The sequence below is a fragment of the Lates calcarifer genome, linkage group LG17 (genome assembly GCF_001640805.2).
Source record: "Lates calcarifer isolate ASB-BC8 linkage group LG17, TLL_Latcal_v3, whole genome shotgun sequence".
Classification (NCBI taxonomy): domain Eukaryota; kingdom Metazoa; phylum Chordata; class Actinopteri; family Centropomidae; genus Lates; species Lates calcarifer.
In genome coordinates, this window is record NC_066849.1 from 25899975 (window position 1) to 25922445 (window position 22471).

General features: G+C 41.3%; 3 protein-coding genes across 6 annotated transcripts in view; 2 read left to right on the top strand and 1 right to left on the bottom strand.

The window, feature by feature from the left end:
• The window catches only part of mylk4b (myosin light chain kinase family, member 4b), a 28615-nt gene extending 24707 nt beyond the window's left edge, over positions 1-3908 (bottom strand). Inside the window, exon 1 of the mRNA XM_018670930.2 lies at positions 3649-3908. Coding sequence (XP_018526446.1) covers positions 3649-3713 — 65 coding nt within the window. The 5' untranslated portion in view covers positions 3714-3908. The remainder of the gene's footprint in view (positions 1-3648) is intronic.
• Positions 3909-13268: 9360 nt separating this feature from the next.
• LOC108879602 (leukocyte elastase inhibitor) lies at positions 13269-17223 on the top strand. Of its 2 annotated transcripts, none has more exons than XM_018670933.2 (7): positions 13269-13559; positions 14453-14641; positions 15489-15626; positions 15704-15821; positions 15944-16086; positions 16191-16358; positions 16526-17223. In XM_018670933.2, exons 1-7 carry the CDS (start codon positions 13392-13394, stop codon positions 16931-16933), a joined length of 1332 nt encoding a protein of 443 aa, XP_018526449.1. In that variant the 5' UTR covers positions 13269-13391; the 3' UTR covers positions 16934-17223. The 2 variants fall into 2 exon arrangements, with proteins under 2 accessions (XP_018526449.1, XP_018526450.1); XM_018670934.2 differs by lacking the exon at positions 13269-13559 and adding an exon at positions 14034-14163.
• An 897-nt stretch (positions 17224-18120) lies between these two features.
• Positions 18121-22410, top strand: LOC108879579 (GDP-L-fucose synthase). Of its 3 annotated transcripts, none has more exons than XM_018670890.2 (11): positions 18144-18198; positions 18603-18767; positions 19320-19477; positions 19569-19683; positions 19802-19930; positions 20015-20088; positions 20639-20772; positions 20877-21008; positions 21110-21189; positions 21551-21650; positions 21774-22410. In XM_018670890.2, the coding sequence occupies exons 2-11, from the start codon at positions 18606-18608 to the stop codon at positions 21827-21829; spliced, it is 1140 nt and encodes a 379-aa protein (XP_018526406.1). In that variant the 5' UTR covers positions 18144-18198; positions 18603-18605; the 3' UTR covers positions 21830-22410. The 3 variants fall into 3 exon arrangements, with proteins under 3 accessions (XP_018526407.1, XP_018526406.1, XP_018526408.1); XM_018670892.2 differs by having other exon boundaries at positions 18146-18198; positions 18729-18767; XM_018670891.1 differs by lacking the exon at positions 18603-18767 and having other exon boundaries at positions 18121-18198.
• The last annotated feature ends 61 nt before the right edge of the window (positions 22411-22471 follow it).

Genomic DNA, 22471 nt, shown 5'->3' on the forward strand with positions numbered 1-22471 from the left:
GCGCTCTGCAGCACAGGGCGAGGGTCGAGGGGCACGCCATCACCAGAAATGGAAAACCTCCATCGGTGAAAAACCATTAAAAGGCAGGAGCTGTCACAATGCTTGTTGCCAGGCAGACGGGAATTAAAGCTGAGCAGATTGCTTTCCATTGTGGTCGCTTTGACTCATTGCAGTTGTTGCTTTAACCACCCGTTACATAAGGGTATTGTGTATGGTATGTGGCTGTGCTTTATGGGTGCATGCGTGCTGGAGGCGAGTGTGTCACCGTCCAAGCAATGCTGTAGTTTGTGTATGTTTACTTTGCTTGGCGGCCCTTGGTAATCCCCCTCTATAAAACGGCAGGGGGGGTTCCTATCTGTCTTCTCCATGGTAATCCTTCCATGTAACCGATAGGAAGAACTGCGTGTGTCTCATAACTCTTAAAGTAGCAATGAATCATGAAGACTCCGGAGGGCTCTGTGAGTCTTTGAGTGTATGTTTAGATGAATAAAGAGCAAGAGAAAAAAGAGAAGGAGGGTCGGCATCGTTCAGATCCCCCACTAAAATGCCAAATGTTCCACAAGAGCACCTGACGAGAGAGAACATCGCAAACCTGCCCGCCTGCTCTGTTCACTGAGTCTCTAGCAGAATAAAATCAATGCATGATAAGTGGTGATTATGGCAGTAATGCTAATAGGAGGAGACACCATCGAGATGTTTTTGGTGTTAAAATTATTTCTCTGTGTTCAGGATTGTGGCCAAATGCTGTATCAAAGTCTATACATAGCTGTGGGTTTATAGTGACAGGGTAATTGTTCGAGGTACAAGCTGGGGACAGTGGAGAGTGTTAAAAACAGAGACACAATGAAAGACAGTAGCAACAGGTGACAATACAACACTGCCCTGTGTCACTCTCTTTCATGTCCTCTCAGGTGGTTACAGGGATGCAAAATGGCGCTGGAGTAATAAAGGGTGTAGTAAACCCTAAATAAATGTGTCCTCACTTTGTAACCTGACCAACGGTTTTAAAAAAAAACACCCTCTGTGTTACATAAAGAGTCTAATCTAAGGGGGAGTTTGCATTTTGTCATATTAGAGTAACTGTCACCAACACAATTTTAGCAATTAGACTCAAGAGGAGTGAATGTTTTGCTAAAATAAAACAACAAAACAACAAAAAAAAGTTTAGTTTAGTTTACACAAACACGACAGAACAGAAAACGTTCAAGAAATCAGTTTAATCTCAGTGCATTCTGCACAAAGATGGGTCTGGGATGTTTTTAGCCTAGCTTAGCTCAAAGACTGGAAGCAGGGGGATACGGCTAGCCTCGCACCACGAACGCTAACTTCAAACAGCTCCTAATCTTGGGCATTTACACACTGTGTCTTGTGTATTTAACACATGTAGAAATAGAAAATGTGGTTTAGTGAGTAGTTATCTGATGTAATTGCGCTATTCCTTGATCATCAACAGCTGTCGGCAGCGAGAGTGTTGCTTTCACAGATGAGTCTCGTTTGTGTTGGTAACTATCTTTACAGTGTGATAAAACATGAAAAGAAGAGAGGTCTGGGTTTGTTGGAAGGAGTATTTTTGATGTAAAATGATGTAATTAGTATGAAATAATCCCAAGATTTCATATTTGAAGAAGCAAGTATCCCTGCATTTAAAATGGACTATAAATAATAACTTTTATCTGACACAGCAGTGGGCTTCTCAGTCCTTATCTGACCTGGTGTAAGATAACAAGCCATACTTAAATATTGCACAATGAGTCAGGGTGGACTAGTTCTGCCCAATTAACATTTCATGTGGCACATTCTGAAATTAAAATCTACAAAGTATCTCAGCTTCTGCTTTGTGTACCCGCTGCTAGGTAAACAGACGTTGTAGTCACTCTCAGCTAAGATAACACTAAGTGTTGGGGGGAGACGAGGAGTCTGCTGTTTCCTTATGTTGTGTGCACGCATCCATGTATGTTGTACATACTTATGTAAAAGTGCATAAGTAATCCAAGGCCTAGCTTTGCCAGGGTTTGTTTGTTACATGTGAGCATTGTACAGAAACAGCAACAGGGTAGATTAGAGGCCAGGACAGAGGATCTAGTCCCAGACGGCCTGAGTAGGAGGGGTGGCCTCGAACGGACAGTCTTCACCCCTGGTTGCTATCTCTCTCTCTCTCTCTCTCTCTCTCTCTCTCTCTCTCTCTCTCTCTCTCAGGGGTCTCTACTGTCCTGGTTTACTAGTCGCATGGAAACAGCCGTCAAAGCCTATAAACCATAGGAATGTGGGGGAGGTGTCTGTGTGTGTGTATGGAGAGGAGAATAGAATAGTACAGGACGTTATCATCCAGCCAAATCTGTCCTTTATCTCACCTCAGGCAAATAAAGATAACGTTTAAATATGTATATGAAAAGTCGATCTTTAAATTCCCTCTCCTTCAGCTGCAGACTCATCCACCAGAAAGAAGAGAAAATCCTGAACAGCCCACTCTCCTTCATTAGTGCGGATACTCAAGTGACTGCAGCCACTCTTCAAATTAATTGGCTTCAAATTAGACATGTTGACTGCCCGACACGATAATATCAAGTGATCAACAGGTTTATTTTTCTCTGTCTAAACTCCACATTCTCCCCTTTCCAGCCTTGCCAGCTCAACTGCAGCTTTCACCGCGGCTAAAGCCAAGTCATGATCAACGTATCATCGCCATTGCTCTCTGGAGTGTCCAATGCAAATAGTTGGAGCGGGGGATGTTCTCTGTGGACAGAGCCAAACTGTTACCGAACCCGGGCGACCCTGAAATTCTGCTGTAAGTGCTGTATACAATGCACACACACATAAATAAATAACAGACACATACACACAGAGTGCAGATGAGTGCAGTAACTCCCTGCAGGTTTCTCAGAAAATGCACAGACTTCAGTCATTACACTGCACTCGCACAAACACACCACTATTACTCACATAAACGTACAGACACATGCTGTATAGTATGCACATGTATACACACCCATTTGTGCCACACATATTCAGTGCCCTGCAGCCCCTCCAATCCTTCACTCTGACAACAACTCAGCAACCTCGGCAGAAGAGTGTAACTGTAGAACTTCTACCCAATGTACTTTTCCGTTTCGCCAAGAACAAAGCAGAGCCCTTATTTTAGTCCACAGCAGATGGAGTCGCATTTTGTTTTGCACCAGAATTATGCATGAATCAGCTCTGGATTAGAGACAAAAGAGGTCCCTCTTGGGTTGTTTTAAAATAACCGTACAAAACTAAATGTTTAAAAGGTTGTTTTGTTTTTTTTCTTTAAATTTAACATATTTAAAATACACACGAGGAAAAAGTTTTTTGTCAAATATTATTTCAAACCTGGTCAAAGAGTAAATGTGCACTAAATTAACCAGTGTGCCGGGTAACTTGACAAGTGGCACCTTGCACTGCATGTAAGTGATACCACAGGAGCAGAGGTGTCAGAATTTAAAACACGGTCATTATGCAGGTTTAAAATTGCTTTGCATTTCTGAAGAATAACACAAATGTAAGCAGGTCAAAATGTCTTCATACTGTTCCAATATGGGACAGTGAAAATGTGTCAGAGTGGGAAAATATTTTATAGATGCTAGATTTTTTTGGATTTAACCAGAACCCTCTCCCCCCCAGAAAACTCACCCTTGGTAGTTTGGGACGTTTGCAATCACCAAAATCTTCTTCTCCTTTCCCCCCATGTCTCTCATGGGTGTGATGGAGCTCGTCTCTCCAGGTTTCCTCTCCTCGTCCCGTTTTTTTTTGTGTGTTTGTTTGTTTGTTTGTTTTTAGGTCCTGGTGCTGGGTGCTTTCTTCCTCCCTACACACACCAGGCAGCTAGGGCTGATTGATCCAGTGTGAGTGACGAGAGAGAGAGACAGGTCAGGAGAGACAGCTCAATGGGAAGCTCTGGCTGCTTGTGGCTCTCTGCTGTGGGAGCCACAGACGTCCAGGGATAAGCACCAGAGGAGGGTGGGGTGGGGGGTGAGGGAAAGAGAGGGTGTGTGGTATAGGAGGGGGGAGGTGAGGGGGTGAAGAGGGGGTTGTCTGCTCTGGGACCCAGGGACCACAAACAGGGACAGAGCAGAGGAAGTGTTCCAGGGAATGTGGCTTGTTATAATGGAACGAGTGGAATGCCAGAGTGCCATGTGTCTCTGCGAGAGGAGGGATGATAGACTGAGAGAGGGAGAGAGATACAGCGGGCTGAAATGAGGAGGGAGCAAAAATACAGATTAGGGTTTTTAAAAATGTCTGCTTTGTTTTGGTGTTTACTTTTTTGTTTAACCGTTGCGTAAACAAAAATAGCAGCATCAAGTATATTAAAGAAAAGAAACGGAAGAAGGGAAAATAAAAATAAAGCAATTTCTTAACAATAATCTGTACATTATAACAGTCATGCTTTCCCACTCCCTTCTTCAAAATGTTTTTTACATTTTAAACATGTTTTATTATCATTGTGTTACATTGCAGGGTTTCCCTTACCAATATAAGGTTTAGGGCCTGTACCCAAGCTATTTTGGGTACCACATAACTTGAATTAATGTAAATCACTGTGGAGGGATTTAGACTAACTAAATGACGTTTCTCAGATCTAATAATTAAAGTTAAATTTCTTCAGCACATTTTGTCTTTAGCTTTCTGGGTATTGTTTGTCTATCTGCTCTACACTGATATGATAATAATAATGCTCCAAAAATGATGTGAAACTGCATATTTTTAATTGAAAACTGTAGTGTTGGTTCCTTTTGAACATGGATGTAACCATTACCTGACCCTGAACTCTTGTGTTTTTTAACATGGCCCTTATTCTCCCATATTTTTGGGTGTGAATGATTGAAATCTTTGGAATCGGTGCAGTATTGAAAAGAATCCTGTACCTGGCAACCACGAACAGCTGCAGCAATATAATCAAAGTACATCCACTAAAGTGCTTGTTTTTGCTGCGGAGAGTCTCAGATTGTTTTAAGTGTCTGACAACATTATGGAGAGGATTCCTACACAGATAGAGCTTTTCGTTGAAGAGTAAGATCCTTTTTGTTTAACCAGAAACATCACTATTTTGAACTTGAATTAAATGGTTAGTACAGTAGCCATGATGAAGAAGGTCTCCTGACCTTAACAAAACACTAATTTTACCCCAAAACATGATCCTTTTCTAAACCTAACCAAACCTTAATCTGTCAGATCATAAACAGTACAGAAAGAATGTAGCTAATTATTTAGCTGATTAACTCACTTAAACTATCTGATCTCACCAAACATTTTGAAATTAGACTTTTCAACACCGGTCTTTCACCAGATTGTCTCATTATCATCTGTTGTATTTATCACCATCATCTGTTATTCTCCTGACCTTCCCATTAGTCAGCTCAGTCTTTATACTTCGGTCTTGACACCGAATCCCCCTGTCGCCCTCCTGTCCCTTCTACCTTCTCACTCTGTGCTAATTGGCCACACTGGTGTCTGTTGCTGTAGGGTTTAACAGTACTTTACATCGGTCCGAGAGCGTCGCCCCGGGCCAAATGTTTGTGTTCCACTGTGCTATATTTAGCTCACGCTCAATTAGATTATCTTGGGACAATAGTAGTGTTTGTCACAGGAAATATGACAACACAGAGTACTGTCATGCTTTGTGTATGTCCTGTGTGTTTTCAAAGCATTTTATAGCAAGCAATATCGTCACCTTTTTGTACATAACAAATGCCAATAGCATGAGTTGCAGCTGCAGCTTCCACGCACAGCCCCATTACTCACAGTGAGATAAGATAAAATGTTCCAGACGCTACTATTCAGACCTGAAAAGCAACTGGAGCAGAGGTGAAGTCTGTATCTGTGAATACCAGGATCTTGATCAGACTAATTAAAAAAAAGCAAGCAAGTGATAACACAGTTACACAGACAGCTGCTGCCTGACCTGACCACCAGCACCTGTCATTTCCCCAACTCAGTCTGGTCTTCAAGAACCAGCATGTCAGCTTTTACAACACAACCACAAAAAACTGTTAGTTATTTATACACACAGTAAAAAAAAATCCATTACATACTGTTTTGGCAAAAAAGAAAAACAAAAACACTTAATAAAGACGTCAGGTGACATGATAAATGGACGATGTATCAACAGTAGTCTACGCCATATAAAAAAGTATTTATTCATGTGGATCAAAGTTGAAAAATTAATGTCAAAAACACTTGAAGAATGAAACATAACTATCTTTGAGCTAATCCTATTAATTCATTTTTCTTACTTTCCAAAATGTTTTTACACAATAATAAATACAAAAAACTTGTCTGTTAGGACCATAACTAGAGAGAAACACATCTACAATACATATGTGGGATAAAAGACCATCATATCTATAGGATCTATAAAAAGTGCATTAAAAAATCCCATTAAAAATGCCGCAGTCCTACAGTACAGAGCATGGCAGAGTCACGTAGCACAGTTTTCCTGACAGGAAGTCATGAAACAGAGTCACTGAGTGACATGCAGCGTACAGTCAGGTCAGTTTTAAGAGCTGCGTTTACTGCGAGGTATTTTCAGCCTAATATGCTCTGTAAAGCATCTGGTATGGTTGCGGTGGAGTTTTAAATACATATCATATCACGGTTTCTGCGAGGGCCACTGAAGTGTAAATCTTTCAGGTGCTGACTGCACATGACCTGAAAAACAAAAGAGGCACACTTTTGAGGGGTGACGGGTGATACACTGTACACTTGACACAGATTTCCAGAGGCTGTGCTTAATCTTACCTGGAATCTCAATCAGGGGGGTAGATTCCTTGATGATCCCTGAGAAGGTCACAGCTGTGTGGGCACACAATGAGACTGGCATGCCAGCTGACCACAGCGGTCGGCTGCGGAGGCTTCTTCCCCTCAACTGACAGGACTGAGGGCACCCGTGTTTGCCTTGAACTGGAGTACATTCGTGGAGGATGGTCATGATCTCATGTCTAGAAATCTGCAGCACATTTATGGTTCTGCTGCCCAGTTACAGACCAGTGATGATGGAGAGGTAAATAAATAGACTGGGAAACCAGGAGCTCCAGCTGGTGATCAGACGCGTTTTACAGACAGTTGTTCCTCCAAAAAACACACGAATGTCAGTGTGCAGTCATGCACTCATGCTGCTGAAAGGTTATATATACTAGAGAAATGCAACCACATTTAATAAATTAGATGATGCAATATGCAGTTTACGGAGCAACAGAGCGACTTCTGGGTCTGCACCATCTACTTGAATTCAGTCATACAGACTTATGCTCCTTCTCGGCCTCTGCGTCCCTCAAAGGATTGTCGTCTAGCACTGCCATCCCCGCACACAGGGCACTCACAGTCCAGACTGTTCCTGTTCATGGTTCCCTGGTGGTGGAACAAGCTTCCAAATACTCTGAGCAGGAGCTTCTCTTTCTATCTTCAAGAATCTCTTGAAGACTCATCTCCTCTGAGAGCACCTCCTCTCCTGACACCTCAAACAGCCTAACATGCCGAACTAGCACTCACTATGCACTTTGATTAAGATTAGTAAATAATGTAAGTGTCAAAACAGATGTGTTTAAATATTTGCAATTCATATATATGTTAATTAACAAATATTGAATCTCTTAGAAGCTGCATCTAATTCTCTAGATAGAACACAAAATATTTCTAACAATGGCAAGATACAACTTTTTTGATTAGCTGGGAAGTGGTCATGAAAAATAGTACTGTATATTGCAGGTAACCATAGCAACAATACTGACACTTAACATGCAAAATTATCAGTAAATTCACTGTGAATGGAAAGCTAACAGTGGGTTAAACTGGCTATAGACAAACTCTATAGACAACAACTTTCTGTTTGTGAACACAGCCTCCTTTATTTCTTGTATTAAGTTCTAGTTGTATATTTTGCTTTGCTTCATTCTTGTCCATTATTTCATTATAGCAGACTTAAAGCAGCAGTCAATGGGACTGGAAAGATTGAGAACTCTGCTCTATAACATAGAACGTGCAGTACTTTTAATATACGCTGTATCTGTAGCTGAACTGAAAATGAAGCTAAACTTTGCGTCAGCGAATCACAGACTCATTCTGCACACATGCACAAGTGTTCACTGTGTTCTTGGACCACTTTGTGCTTTGCTGTGTGATCCTCTGCAGATATTATACAACTGTATCGTGTTGGCACAGATTCACGATAGTAGAAGTTACCATCTAAAGTATATATTCTGTAGCTGCAACATCACATGTAATCGCGTGTAATTACAAACAAGCTCTTGGAGGAATGTGTGAGTGCTTTCACAAAATAGCTGCAGAAATCTGAGCAAACACAGAAAGAGCTGGTACACAGTGTTCACCCTCTGTTGGTTCAGACTGGGCAGCTAAATTGCTCCAGAATCAGTATCAAATACATAACACCTTATTTGATTGCATCTGAGAGGAGTATTAACCCTAGAGTCATGCATTTAAGATGAGGTCAGTATTGTGAACATGCAGCTAAAGATGGTGTCAGTGATATGTCATGAACTATTCACCATGGTACCGTGTGTGTTCAGCATGTATTTAGTCAGATATAGACACACCAGCACACATTTTGTACATGCAGATACAGACTTGCACTCGCTAACCTGTCATGCATGAACATTTCACCTTCAGAGCTGCACACGTCAACAGATTGATGTGTGATGAACCAACAGGGAATTTTCACCCAACTCTGCTGAGCTCCAGCAGCAACAACCTCTGATAAACCCACCGTACACCACCTGGTAACACCAAATAACAGACAGATAACATCAGTGATTAGCTGCTGAAGAAAGTGGAGCAGGTAGCAGTTAATGCCAGGCGATGGCAACCAAAGCAGAACTACAAGGAGAGTGAATACTGGACTTGCATTCATGAAGTGGACACAACACAACACCAAATAAATGCTTATTTTGCTCAATATCTACTGGATGTATAAACAGTCAACTGCTATTCCAACCTCTTATAAATGCAACAATGGCTGAAGCTAATGGCCAACGCCCTTTATTACCTGGCAAGAAACCATGTTCAGTGGCAAACAAGAGAAGAAGCAAAACATGAATTAACATTGACTCTTGGCAATTAAAAGAAGGAAGATTGATGCCGAACTCACAAAATTTCTTCTAGACTAGAAAGTAAACAGCTGTTAATGCTAATGTTAGCTATGTAGCGATAGTAAAAACTTACATGTAGCAACTTTTTAAGGTGTAGTTCAATATTTTGGAAATTGCTCTTATTTCCTTTCTTTTCTAGGGTGAGAAAAATGAATAAACAGAATAAAATGTCTAAAACAGTCTTTATGTTACGCACATCCTGCCTCTAGCCTCATACTTAAACCTGCAACAGTTGATTTTTTGGCCACTTGGGGGCAGCAGAAACAAGCTGTGAACACAACACTGATATATTATCACCTTTGAAGTTGATACAGTGAACGTGTTCGCAAACAGTTGCCAATTTTCACATCCAGCAGTGACCGAACAACATTGTCATTCGTTTGAAGCTGTGTTTATTACCACTTAGCTCTATTTTTGGTCTCTACCATCTCCTGAGGGAAATATCTGTCTCTTTAGCTGCTAAATTCTCCACCATATTCATCAGATAGTTATGAACTGTGTCGTTTGGTGCTGGCCAGTACAGGATTTTACAGCTTTTCACTGAAAACAACTTCCTACTGTGGCAAAACAAGTGTGCGGCTGCAGCTACGCGAGCACTGAGAGTCTCTGTCTTACATTTTTTCCACGACCCCGCCTTATTCAGACTACTGTTTTCCCTGCTGTAGCCTCCAGGGTCACGGCTGCTGCAGCCCAGCAGGCAGGATTTAGGGGATACAGGCATCTATTTGTTTTGTAATTTGTGCTCCGGGAGAATCAGATCATTTAAGCCGTGATCCCTGTGAGTTTAACCGTTTAACTGTAGGTCTGGAGCATTAGAGTGTCCTCCATGTGCCTGCTGAAGGACGGAGGTAAAATAAGTTAAACAATGTGAAATACCCCCCCCCCACTGGTACGCTTTCATCTCACACTCGTAAATAAGTCAGAATAACAAAGGTGAGATTTATGAAAGGTCAGGTTCTCTGCCAACAGGCCCTCTCTGCTCCTGTCAAGTGTAACATATTGAACATATTGAAGTGTGCCACCATCAAATTCTAGGTCACTTTAAAGTCACTGGGTCACTGCACCAACAAAATTCAATATAGGAGATATTCTTAGGATTTATATAAAAAAAATAAGGCTGGGGGAATCAGGGTGATGGCCATATAGTGCTGTTTGCCTTTTTTAAACCATAACCACAGCCTTTCCTTTATTTTTAAAACATTGACATTGAAAAAAACAACAGCACTGCTCAATCACAAGTCTGCCCCTTTTATGGAAATGCTATAAAATCACTGCAGTGCTCCATTAAGGATTAGATTTGAAGTTGCTATACATAAGTTTTGCTATCGCTACATAGCCAATGTTAGCATCAACAGTTGTTAACTTAGCAGTCTAGAAGAAACGTTGCAAGTTCAACATCAAACTTCATTCCTGTTTTGCTTCTAGTTCTGTCACTATACTGAAGTTAGCATGCTAACCAGCTAGCCCCGACTCACTGTAGCGTCCAGACGGCCCTGAAGAAGCAGCGCTGCTCAGAGAGCGTATTATAACCTCTAGCATTGTAACACTTATAAATGGCCCCTTTAATTGTCTGTGTGAATATATATCATAAGGTAGGTAAAACTTACCGGTCAAGTTAATTCAACAAGAAATGTTCTATCATTGGTTCTGTCATTCCAAATGTAGAGTACGTCATCTGGATAAACTTCAATCTAATTCTCAGAACTTGAATTTAACTTCTAACAGATGCATAGGTGTAATTTTATCTTGAAAAATCATCAAGCAAATATTAATATATCAGTGATAGAAATCAACCATGGCCCTGTGTGCATGTCTAGTGGCTCCATACGACATCTTGATGCCACAGTTTTTGCTATCTGAAGAAACTAGGTAGCCTGAGTAACTTGCCTGCTGCTGCTGCATTAGCTGCACATGCATCTTTTCACGTGAGGACTGACATTGCCTTCACCTGCCTCAAGGCTAACCCTGTTGCCATGATCCGTTTCCCCCCTCATGGACGACATGGCTGGTGAGCATGCAAACACATCAGAGCCTTGTGATGATGGACCATGTTGACAGGACACAAAGATGCTGCTGCTAATGGAAATGCCAATGTCAACTGCAAGAACAGAACATCTCAGAGAGGGGGAGGGACTGAGGCAGTCAGAGGGGTGTTACAGGGTGGGGAGCCTTTAGGGGTCGGGGGCATTGCAGCGGAGGCCCCAAAACATCTGACAGACTGTTTAATCTCATGCAGTGGACATTTCTGTGCTGCAGCCAATTTCAGCGTCATGCTAACAAGGTACAACCAGTGGTGAGATAATATAAGGATGTTTACGCGAGTGAAAAAGATACCTGACAGATATTTATAGATGTACAAAGACAAAAAAAAACAGGCAAAAGAACAATATAAAAATAATAATTTAGCATGACTGCAGTTAGTTAAAGTCCCTCTCTGTGTAGAAACTATTTATGTCTAATTCACCTCACAAAGAGATATCAAACTTTTACGTCTTCGAACAACCTTCATATACACTGTGCTAAAACTCACATAGACACACAGTCAGACAAACTATTTCTGAATTGTTTGATGCTTTCTGTGGTCATATGGGATAATGCACTGATAGTTTTATAATATTCAGATGCATAAAGTTCAGTCAATTGTAAACTTGATGGAAGGATGTAGTGCCACATCCCTCTGGCTCCCTCTAGTGGTAGACATGTTAAAACTTCAGGGTTTGTTCCGGCACAGAGGGCCCCACAAATAAACATTAAAGGCACAAAAATTGTCTTTGAAGTGTCTTTTGTCGCTCAGGAAATATATTTGCTCCACTCCAGTGTCATTTGGCTTTTTTTTTTTTTTTTTTTTTGGGGTCTAATTACAAATATAAAAGTCTCCTGGAGTTTGTTTGCTCATTTTTGTCAGGAGTTAAACTTATTTGCATGGTTTTCTCTTTCTGTGTGAAATAAAGAAAGTAATGTAAAGTTGGTGTAGAGGTTGAAAATGAGCACCGGATTCTTCAGTTTATTCACATATTATTAGATTTATAATTCTATTAGAACAGGAACCTTAAGACCGCATTTATGTCTCCAAGATATTTTAATTATTCGTATTTAATGTAAGTAGTTAAACTAAAATAGAGTTATGGTACTGAAAATTATTGCTTTGAAAGTGGTGTTGAAACTCAGGTATCACAGTGTCACATGATAAAGTGTTACAAATTCAGGTGTAAGGGAAGGAGAGCTTCTATAGTGGGAGAGGCTATAGGACGGTGGTTATGCAACAGGGAGGACTGGTGGTCAGAGGTCGCAGTGAATCAGAAATATTTATCATGTTTCAGCGGTTGCTAAGGCTATACTGTAACTGTCTGTGACGGGTGGAGACAGGATATAATCTCAGTGCAGTAAATCACACAGACACACCTTTCTACCCCACAAGCTTACAGTGTAATCCTGTGTGCAAAGGTTCATTCATTGTTTAAAATCTCAGTGAAAAGAAACAACTGTCACACACTAACCAAAACTTCTAGTCAGTAAATTTTCAAATCTGCAGCGCCAGAAACAACAGGAAAATATTAAAATACTGAGACAGAAATTGCTCAAATTTTAACGTTAACTTTTCTAATTAGTTCAAAGCAACAGGTGGTGGATATCAAGACCATGACCTATATGTAATATTCATGGAAATTTGAAGGAGTTAAATGACATAAAGAGAAGAATACACATTTGACACTGGACATTTATTGAGAGGTTTCCATCTCTTCCAAACCTTAGAAGTTCTTAAACATTTGCATAGAACATAAAAAAGGTTTATACTTGTGTTTTCTCAAGTAAATATCTTTTTCTGAGTTAATAAAGTTGATAAAGCGGAATTAAAGACCTGGCAGTGTGGAGAAAAGCCTTTATCAAACATACACTTTAATACAGGGTGATAAAATGATAATTGAACGGTTAAATGCGTGGATAGACTGATAGTGATGTTGGAGTTTGGTGTGTGGCTGGACATAATGAGACAGATGGGTGGGGTTCTGCAGGGGTGGGGGATTTGGACTCCTGCCCTCCTTTCTCTGCAGACTTTGTGCAGCAAAAATCTAAATCATACAATTGCAATAATAAAACTCCATGAGATAACACATGGAGCTGTGCAACAGGTTGTGCAAACAGTGGTGCAAACGTTTTCACAGCACTGAACAGGTGACATTTTCTCGTGCTCAGTATAAAGAGATGTTTGTTACCCGTCACTGACTTATCGCCCAGTCACGCGTCCCACCCACAGGCCACAGTCTGATTGTATAAATGCGCGGTGGTCAACTTGTAAATCTGAGCACGGCCACTGTCCCGGGAGCTTCCCGTTTCTCGGATATTTTTGGAATTTTCCGCCTGTTTTTCAGTTTCGGTTTAATTCTGTCCCTCCTGAGTGACAGCGAGCAGAGCGGACTACAGTCGCTGCGCGAGAATCAGCAGGTAAATATCAATGTGATTAACAGGCCTGTAATAAACACACACACACACACACACACACTGTGTCATGTCACTCACTCTGACATGGTATGATGTTGTTTCACAGCAGCTAGTGGGGGTCTTAAAGTTGGACGGTTATTTCCGGGTGGGTCGGTGGATGTAAATGTACACGCGACTTTACACGTGAGAAACATGTAACAAGTCAGTTTAGGAGCAAAACAACTTTTGCGTAAGTGCCAGGTTGAAAAGTTAAAACACCCACTGACCTCTATAAAACTCTTGAATTTAAATTAAAGATCGTCTTTGTAACGTTTATCTTCCATTTTTCTGAACGAAAGAATCGTGTACAGGAAGGTTTTGCAGATAATGAAAGAAAACAAAAAGCTGCATGCAACAAAACTTTGAAAATCTATTTTTTTTTTTTTTTTTAAATCTTTCTGCGTTTATTTAATGGTTGACAGAGAGAATTATGTGGAGAAGATTATGCAGTTTTATAGTATGCATCTTAGATCACTGAGCCACTGTGGGACACTCCCAGTCTGAAGGTTTTAGTTAAGCCCTGGTTTAAACCTCTCAATCAGCAAAGTAAAGGGAGCACAAGCAACAGGTAGGGTTTGCTTTTTGTCCTCTAAGGTTTACGTTCAGTTATCCCTTAAATTTAAAATCTTACAACGATGTTTAAGTGTATTTTAAAGTATGAACTGTAGACCTTCTCAGTGCTGATGGGTGCTGTCCGTTCTGTGCATTAGTTCAGAGAATGTGTTTAGGTTACGCTGTGTTTTATATAAACACTGGCAGCTGGGAAATACAGTTAAGATCTATTTCTGTTTAGGTTAGAATCTGTCTGAAATGTATTTTGGACTGTGGGATTTCAAAACAGCATTTACTCATTACAGACAAACCGTACATCAGCAGCCATGGCCGCCATCAGCAGCTCAAACACAAACTTTGCCTTGGAGCTGTTCCGCACTCTGAGCCAAGCAAACCCCAGCGGGAACATCTTCGTCTCCCCGCTGAGCATCAGCTCAGCTCTGGCTATGGTTTACCTGGGAGCCAGAGGAGACACTGCTGCTCAGATGGCACAGGTAAATCATGCACGTCCTCCATCACCTGGCATCCGTGTGTAACGTCCAGCCCATTCGTCAACCTGCAGTTTTTGAAATTCAGGTCATTGGCTCAGGTGTGTATCTAGGCACAGACTGAAAGGTGTGTCTGGAGACAGGCGAAGCTTTATGGCATCTGTACTTTGAACTCAATAAACCCCACTGAAACAAGTTATGAACTGTTTGCTAAAAAGCTGAACACTTTCAAAACTGGCAGTAGCACTTTGAGCTGCAGTTTCAGTTCATGAAACCTGTTTGCTTTTGAAGAAGTGCAGTATTTACTTACAGTTTTTGTATTTTTTCACTTTGATTATTGTCTTCTGTGGGTACATTTTCATCGCAGTTTCTCAGTGGGTTAATGATTAACAACAATATACAGAAATATGCAAAGACTGTGTGTCCAGATGTATGTGGACACATCAACTTTACACTCACCTGGGAATGCTTGGTCTTTCTGAAGCCATAGGCATTAATCTGCTGCTGTAACCAGCTGAGCCAGAAGCATTAGTGAGGTTCAACTCTGATCAGACCTGGCTTCCAGCTGGCGGGATTTCAGTCAAGTTCTGCCACAACAAACTGGAAAACCAGTTTGTCAAAACAAGAGAGAACCTTCTTCAAACTGCTGCCGCAAACTGGAAGTTGGAAACATTGCTGTATTCTGTTACATTATGATTTCACTTCTCTGGACCTAAAAAGCCAGGGTCAAGCCATGAAAAACATCCCCAGACCAAAGTATGAGGACTTGTCTGTCTGTATACTCTGATAACTAGATATTTTGATTTTAAAGCAGTTAACTTCCCAGTCATTTCATCTGCAACACTCCACACAGGCCCTGTCATTCAGCTCGGGTGAAGGCGTCCACGCAGACTTCGAGACGCTAAATGCTGACATCAACTCCCCATCTGCATCGTACATCCTGAAAATAGCCAACCGGCTTTATGGAGAGAATACGGCCAACTTCCTCCCGGTGAGTCCTCAGTTTTCACTTATCAGTGATGACACAGATTCAGACTGAACTGATAAGACGTTATCTGCTCTCTGCAGCAATTCCTCACAGCCACACAGAAGTACTACCAGGCCGACCTGAAGGCTGTCGACTTCATGGGGGCTCCAGAGGCGTGCCGAGAGGAGATCAACAGCTGGGTCGAGCAGCAAACAGAAAGTGAGAAATTACATCTTACTTGAATAAAAGAGATCACTCCTGCAGCTTGAAGAGTAATAAATAGTTCTAGACCGTCCTCTGTGAATCAGTGACGAGTGGTTGCATTGTCTGTTTCATCTCAGATAAGATAAAAGATCTTCTAAAGCCAGGAACAGTCAGTGCAATGACGAGATTGGCTCTGGTCAATGCTATCTACTTCAAGGGAAATTGGATGAGCCGCTTTGATGTAGCCAACACCAAAGAGATGCCCTTTAAAGTCAGCAAGGTGAAAACTAAGCTCACAGTTGAATAAAGAAAACATTGTTTAACTTATTGCAGACTTGCACTGAAGCAATTATGCCTCAACTGTCAGTGTTTCTTGTGTGTCAGAGTGAGACCAGGAAAGTCCAGATGATGTACCAGATGAAGAAGCTGCCCTACAACTACATCCCTGAACACGGTCTGCAGATCCTGGAGCTGCCGTATGTGGATGATGAGCTCAGCATGTTCATCCTGTTGCCTGAAGAGTCCACAGACGGCTCTGACCCTCTGCTGAAGGTACACAACCAGAAACAACAGTTTTACTATGGTTCATCTTTCTGGACCCAATCCCAGCTGACACAGGGCGAGAGGCAGGATACGCCCTGGACAAGTTGCCAGTCTGTTGTAGGGCTAAGATAAATATGAGTTTGCCGATGCAGTAAAATGTATTTGTTCTGTTCCAGTTGGAGAATGAGCTCACACTGGAGAGGCTGGACGAATGGACCAACAGGGAAAACATGGACGTCCACTCAGAAGTCCTTGTTCACCTGCCAAAGTTCAAGCTGGAGGAAGACTACGAGCTGAACGAGCCGCTGGCAAAACTGGGCATGACAGACGTGTTCTGCACGGCAAAGGCTGACCTGTCCGGCATGAACGGCGAAGGAGGACTCTTCCTGTCCACGGTGGCCCACAAAGCCTTTGTGGAGGTGAACGAGGAGGGCACGGAGGCGGCTGCAGCCACAGCAGGCATGGTAGCGTTCTGTATGCTGAGGGAGGAGCACTTCACCGCAGACCACCCCTTCCTCTTCTTCATCAGGCACAATAAGACCAAATCCATCCTCTTCTTCGGCAGGTTGTCGTCTCCTCAGTAGACATAACTGGCAGAGGAAGATGCTGGGCCACTTCCAATAATTTAAAAGGAAAAAAAAAGACCAAAAAATCTTTTTAATGAGAGGTTTATTTTCTTTGATGGTTTGCTAATTAAAGGACTGTATCTCTATCTGCTTTTGCACTGAACTCATAGATGTAGCCATTCATTAATGAAGAGGTTTGAATATTTCTGATTCAATTAATGATTTGTAATTTTGGTATTGGAATGAATCACTAAAATACAAAGTATTTCTTGTGTAAGTAAAAAATAAACAGACTTTTGGCTTTTAAAGTGACTCCACTGTTAAAATGGTTTTCACAAGGGCTGTTTCTTCTGGTCACAGTGAAGTTTTTGGATCATTCAGGGGAAAAAACAAAGAACTTTTAAACACAGAAGTGTGTTCTGCAAAAATATAGAACAAGTTCTCACACAGCATTACAGCTGAATCAATGAAAAGTCAACAGCAGAAAGGAAGCATAAACTGAAGTGGTTTTGTAAAGTCTCAGTGACCCCTGTGGTTCCTGCTCAGGTTTGGTGAAAATGAAAACACAAACTCCTCCTTACAGCTGCACTTCTCCTTCTGTCCACTAAGGGGCAGTGATAAAGAATGAACCGAGGAGTACAACAATAATACAGACAAATTATAATAATAAGACAAGATCAACACATTCTACTACTACTTAAGTGAATTTAACACCAAACTATCTAATACTGTTTTGACAATTGTTTTAATTATTTTTACAGCAAGCAGCGCATAAGATTTGAACATGTGCAGCTTTGATTTGTTTTCCATGTTGGTAAACTGAATATTTCTAACAGGGAATCTCTGATATTTCATTGAACAAACAAACAAACAAAAAAGATTATAAATTGAGAGAATAATCTGCAGATTAATGATAATGAAACTAATCGTTAGCTGCAGTCTTGATTGTACTGCAGGGGCAGTGTAATGGCCCATTTTAAACATAACAATACAGAGGAGTATTAATTATCTAACCGGAAGTCATATTTTTATTAATAAACGTCAAAGTTGGAACGTGTACCTAGAAAAATAACTGTAAATTGCATCTTTGGGTGTAGATGCATATTTATATAAAGTTTTTTTAATACTTAAAACACTTGATGTTGTTTTTTTAGTCATGAAAACAAATTGTTCGCCAGTAAACGTTTATTTTGAAGGTTTTGACCGGAAGCGGAACTTGATATTTTACCTGACTTGACGCCGGCTCCTCTCCACCTCCTGTCCGTGCAGTCTACAGCTAACGGGTGAGGAATTACTACTTTACATATTTTGTTTGACCAAAGTTAGCGTTATTTTACTGCACTGTTGTTTTTTAGTTACACTAATATAACAGTCGCTGAATATAATTATTGTGGCGGCGGTTACTTGCTAGCTAACACCAACTTTGGCTAATAACGTTAGCTTGCGTGGCTGGCTTTGAATGTCACAACACAGATCTGTACAGAGCAGTTACCTGTGAGGACAAGCAGGTATTAAGTGACAGGTGAACTAAGGACACCGTTATTAAATATTACCCAGAAATAGGTGTAACTTAATCAGCCACAGTAAGTTTGTTTTTTGAGTTAGGCTTGAAATAGTTAGTCGTCCAACTCCCTTGACTTGCTTCCTTGTTTGTTTTGCTTGGTAATAAAATGTTTGTTTACCTTAGTTTATGACGTGGCATTTACCTGAGCTTTCACCACTGCAAACAGCTGAGAGGAGCTGCATCACATCCACCTGTAGACTGCTGTTAGTGAGGTATCACAGCTGTATTATTAACTCAGGGTATCTGCAGGTTTTGGAAAGTCTTCAGACCCCTGAGAGGAAGAAACAGGTTTGTTATTTAAGTTATTTTTAATAACTACAGGTGAAAGTTGCTCAGAAACTCATAGAAGACAACTTTTGACTTTCAGTAATCCATACTCCGGGTTACATCAGTGTCATATACAAACAGGAAGTACTGATAAAACTGTGATATGGATGTCAGTAAATTCACGTTTTAATAAATAATTGTAGGTATGAGCATGAAAAAAGAAATGAACTGGATTCTAAAAGTCTTTAATTTGGTGAAAACTGCAGAAACTCTGTAACTGATTCTTTGTTTAGTGAAATAAAGCTTCATTATCACGTGTAAACACTCATATCCTGCTGGGTGTGCCCCAGCGCTCTCCTGATTCCAACAGCTATCTGTTTGTTTTTTTAAACTGTCATAATGATATCAATTGCCAAGCCAACTTTTTTTTTTTTTAAACAATGAACTCAGTCTAAATCTTTTTATTTTTTGTGATTTTTTTTTTTTTAAATGATTTTATGAACGATTGTCACCAATCCTGTTTTGTATGTACTATTCTTATGCTCCAATATTTTTGTGCCTTGCTTCTTCTAGATGAACGGTCAGGGCAGTAACACCACTCCAATGAGGGTGCTGGTGACAGGAGGGTCCGGCTTGGTGGGCAGGGCCATACAGCATGTGGTCAAAGAGGAGACGGGAGCCAAGGAGGGGGAGGAATGGATATTCCTCTCCTCTAAAGATGCCAACCTCATGTGAGAGTCACACCTATTCTCAATACTGCTAATATGTAAACATGTGATTTGATTCTTACAACACTTTTTCCTCATGCTGTCTGTGACTTAGGAACATGGAGGAGACTCGGGCGGTGTTTGAGAAACATCGGCCGACCCACGTCATCCACCTGGCTGCTATGGTCGGAGGGCTTTTCAAGAACATGAAGTACAACCTGGACTTTTGGGTATGAGGAAGTCGCTCCTCTGCTTCCACTGCTAATAAGCTGTTACTGGTGTTTGAAAGGATTGTGCAGCATTAACAGGAAGTGTGTTGACAGTAGACTTGTGTTGTGTTCCCTGCAGAGGAACAACATCTACATCAACGATAACGTGCTGCAGGCAGCACATGAAGTGGGCGCTGTCAAGGTGGTGTCATGCCTATCTACCTGCATCTTTCCAGATAAAACCACCTACCCTATCGATGAGACGATGGTAAGAGTCAGACTGAACATTTGCCACCCTCTGTGTGTTTTGTACAAATGCTAAACTAAACTTCCTTTACCGTCTTTGCACCAGATCCATAATGGTCCACCTCATGAGTCAAACTTTGGCTACGCCTATGCAAAGAGAATGATTGACGTTCATAACAGGTACGTGAACTCGGTCAGTTGTTGACTAATTGTGTGGTCACATGAATTCCAAGTGTTTGCTACAGCCTGGCACACACTAAAAGATTTTAAGAATCTTAACTGATGTAGAAAATGTGAGAGAACAAGCACATGACGACAAATAATGACAGATTTCACAGTTTTGTTCAAATTTACCACCGACAAGGCTCGACTCTCAAAACTCCAACTCTCACGCAGTCAAACATGACTTTAGAGTAAAGAAACATGGCAGACGATGATGTCTCTTGTTTGTTGGGGCTCTGCCTCACTTCTTGGTTGGCTATCTTCCTGTTCCACGTGACAGTCCACAGAGTGTGCTTAAATATTGAGCATGTTTTTTTGTTTTTTTTTTATCAGGGCAGCAGATCAGTGAGGGTAGAATCACTCTGAACACACCACACACCACAGGAAAATCTGGCAAGATAATCTTTAGAACCATCAGATAATCAGGTGTCTGCTGACTTTGATCAGGAGGGGGGATTCGTTTATCTTTGAGTGTGTACCCCGCTTAAACTATGTGTGTGTTTCACAGGGCGTATTTCCAGCAGCATGGGCGCTGCTACACAGCTGTGATTCCCACTAATGTGTTTGGTCCTCACGACAACTTCAGCATTGAGGATGGTCATGTGCTGCCAGGCCTCATCCACAAAGCTTACATAGCTCAAAGTAAGTCAGTATGCTCACCAGTATTGATCTTGTGTATTGGGCTGGTGCAGGAGTTCATGGATTCATTTAAGTCACATTCATCTGCGTGTTGTTTTATTGGTTAGAGGAGGGGAAGCCTCTGATGGTCTGGGGCTCCGGCACTCCCAGACGACAGTTCATTTACTCTTTGGACTTGGCTCGTCTCTTCCTGTGGGTCCTGCGAGAGTACCCAGAGGTCGATCCCATCATTCTCTCAGGTGAGTCGTCACACAGTAGCACACAAGATTTTGATACTGAAGCTGGGTTTTTTGTGGATTAATGTGATGTGTAATTACTGTGTTGTGTCTGTCGGTCACAGTTGGAGAGGAAGACGAAGTGTCCATCAAAGAGGCAGCAGATGCAGTGGTCCAGGCCTTAGGCTTTAAAGGAGAAGTCGTGGTATCCTTTATAATCATGCAAGTTAACAGATAACTGATTAAGTGTTTTGAGCTGTTTAACCTGCATCAGTTATTTATACATTAGTCTGTGTACCTGATTTTTGGCTGTTTCAGTTTCTACTCAGCAAAGTTTGTCAAATGACTCCATGAACTCTGTGCACAGGACTTGACAGTGGTGGTAACCATTGTCCAAAGCACATTATGTGCATTTTAAGAATGAGTTAACCAACGATTTCAGCTAATTTCAGTCTGTTATGAATCCCAATATGCAAAGATTAGACATTAATTATAAGTAACAGCTGGTTTAGAGATGGGGAGATAATATTACAGTTGTTGTGGTTTCCTTGACCTTGGACCTGTAGTACAATACCAGTAAAGCAGATGGACAATTCAAAAAGACGGCCAGCAACGCAAAGCTGCGCCACTACCTGCCAGACTTCACCTTCACACCCTTCAAACAAGGTGGGACCGGTTTATTAAATTACTGCATGTGTGTATCCATGTAGCTGTTTGGATGCCATCAGAAATATGTTGTGATTTTACATGGTGTTTGTCTTCACTGATGCATCTTCTTCCCACTTACAGCTTTAAAGGAAACCTGCGACTGGTTTGTTGCCAATTATGACGCCGCCCGCAAGTGAAAACTCGGCTTAACAAGTCGACACAAAGTCAGTCGATCCATGACCCGCGCTGAAGGAGGACGAGATGAAGAGTGGAGGTGGTGGAGATGATGAGTGGGCTGGAAGAAAACAAGGTGGTTCATCTGTACATGCACACACCTGTTACTGAATGAACTTTGATCCTGTCACTCATGTCTTTGGACTCAGTGAGCTCACCTTAAATTCTATTGTTATCTATTGTAGTCATAGGCATCGTATTCTACTACCTGTATGTAGAATTTTTATTCACTATGGTAGTGTTAAATCATTAAACATTTAATTTACGTCTTCAATCTTGGAATCCAGGTGCTGGCACAGTTTAGTTTCAGTAATTGTCAAATCTAGTTAAACTTTTTTCAGCAGTACCAAGTTGTATTTCTGAAGTCCCTTCATTATTGAAGGGTTTGGGATTTAAATCTAAACGACCTGGCCCTGATTCACTTTATTTAATGACCAGAATGGAGATTATGGTACATGCTGTTAAACTGGTGCCTTGGATGTTGGGTTTTTTTTTTACTCAGTGTGTTGGCACTGAGCAAAATAAATGTTTTATACCAATCATACGACCTAAGTCTTGTTGCCTGAATGTTAAGAGGCCCTGTCACTGGCTGAGTCTTCTCATGT

Coding starts and splice junctions, on each gene's coding strand:
- LOC108879602 (XM_018670933.2), top strand. CDS start 13,392: ATGCGCGGTGGTCAACTTGTAAATCTGAGCACGGCCACTGTCCCGGGA. Junction 16,087..16,190: donor TGCCCTTTAAAGTCAGCAAG/GTGAAAACTAAG, acceptor CTTGTGTGTCAG/AGTGAGACCAGGAAAGTCCA. Junction 16,359..16,525: donor GCTCTGACCCTCTGCTGAAG/GTACACAACCAG, acceptor GTTCTGTTCCAG/TTGGAGAATGAGCTCACACT.
- LOC108879579 (XM_018670890.2), top strand. CDS start 18,606: ATGACGTGGCATTTACCTGAGCTTTCACCACTGCAAACAGCTGAGAGG. Junction 19,478..19,568: donor TCTAAAGATGCCAACCTCAT/GTGAGAGTCACA, acceptor TCTGTGACTTAG/GAACATGGAGGAGACTCGGG. Junction 21,651..21,773: donor CTTCACACCCTTCAAACAAG/GTGGGACCGGTT, acceptor TCCCACTTACAG/CTTTAAAGGAAACCTGCGAC.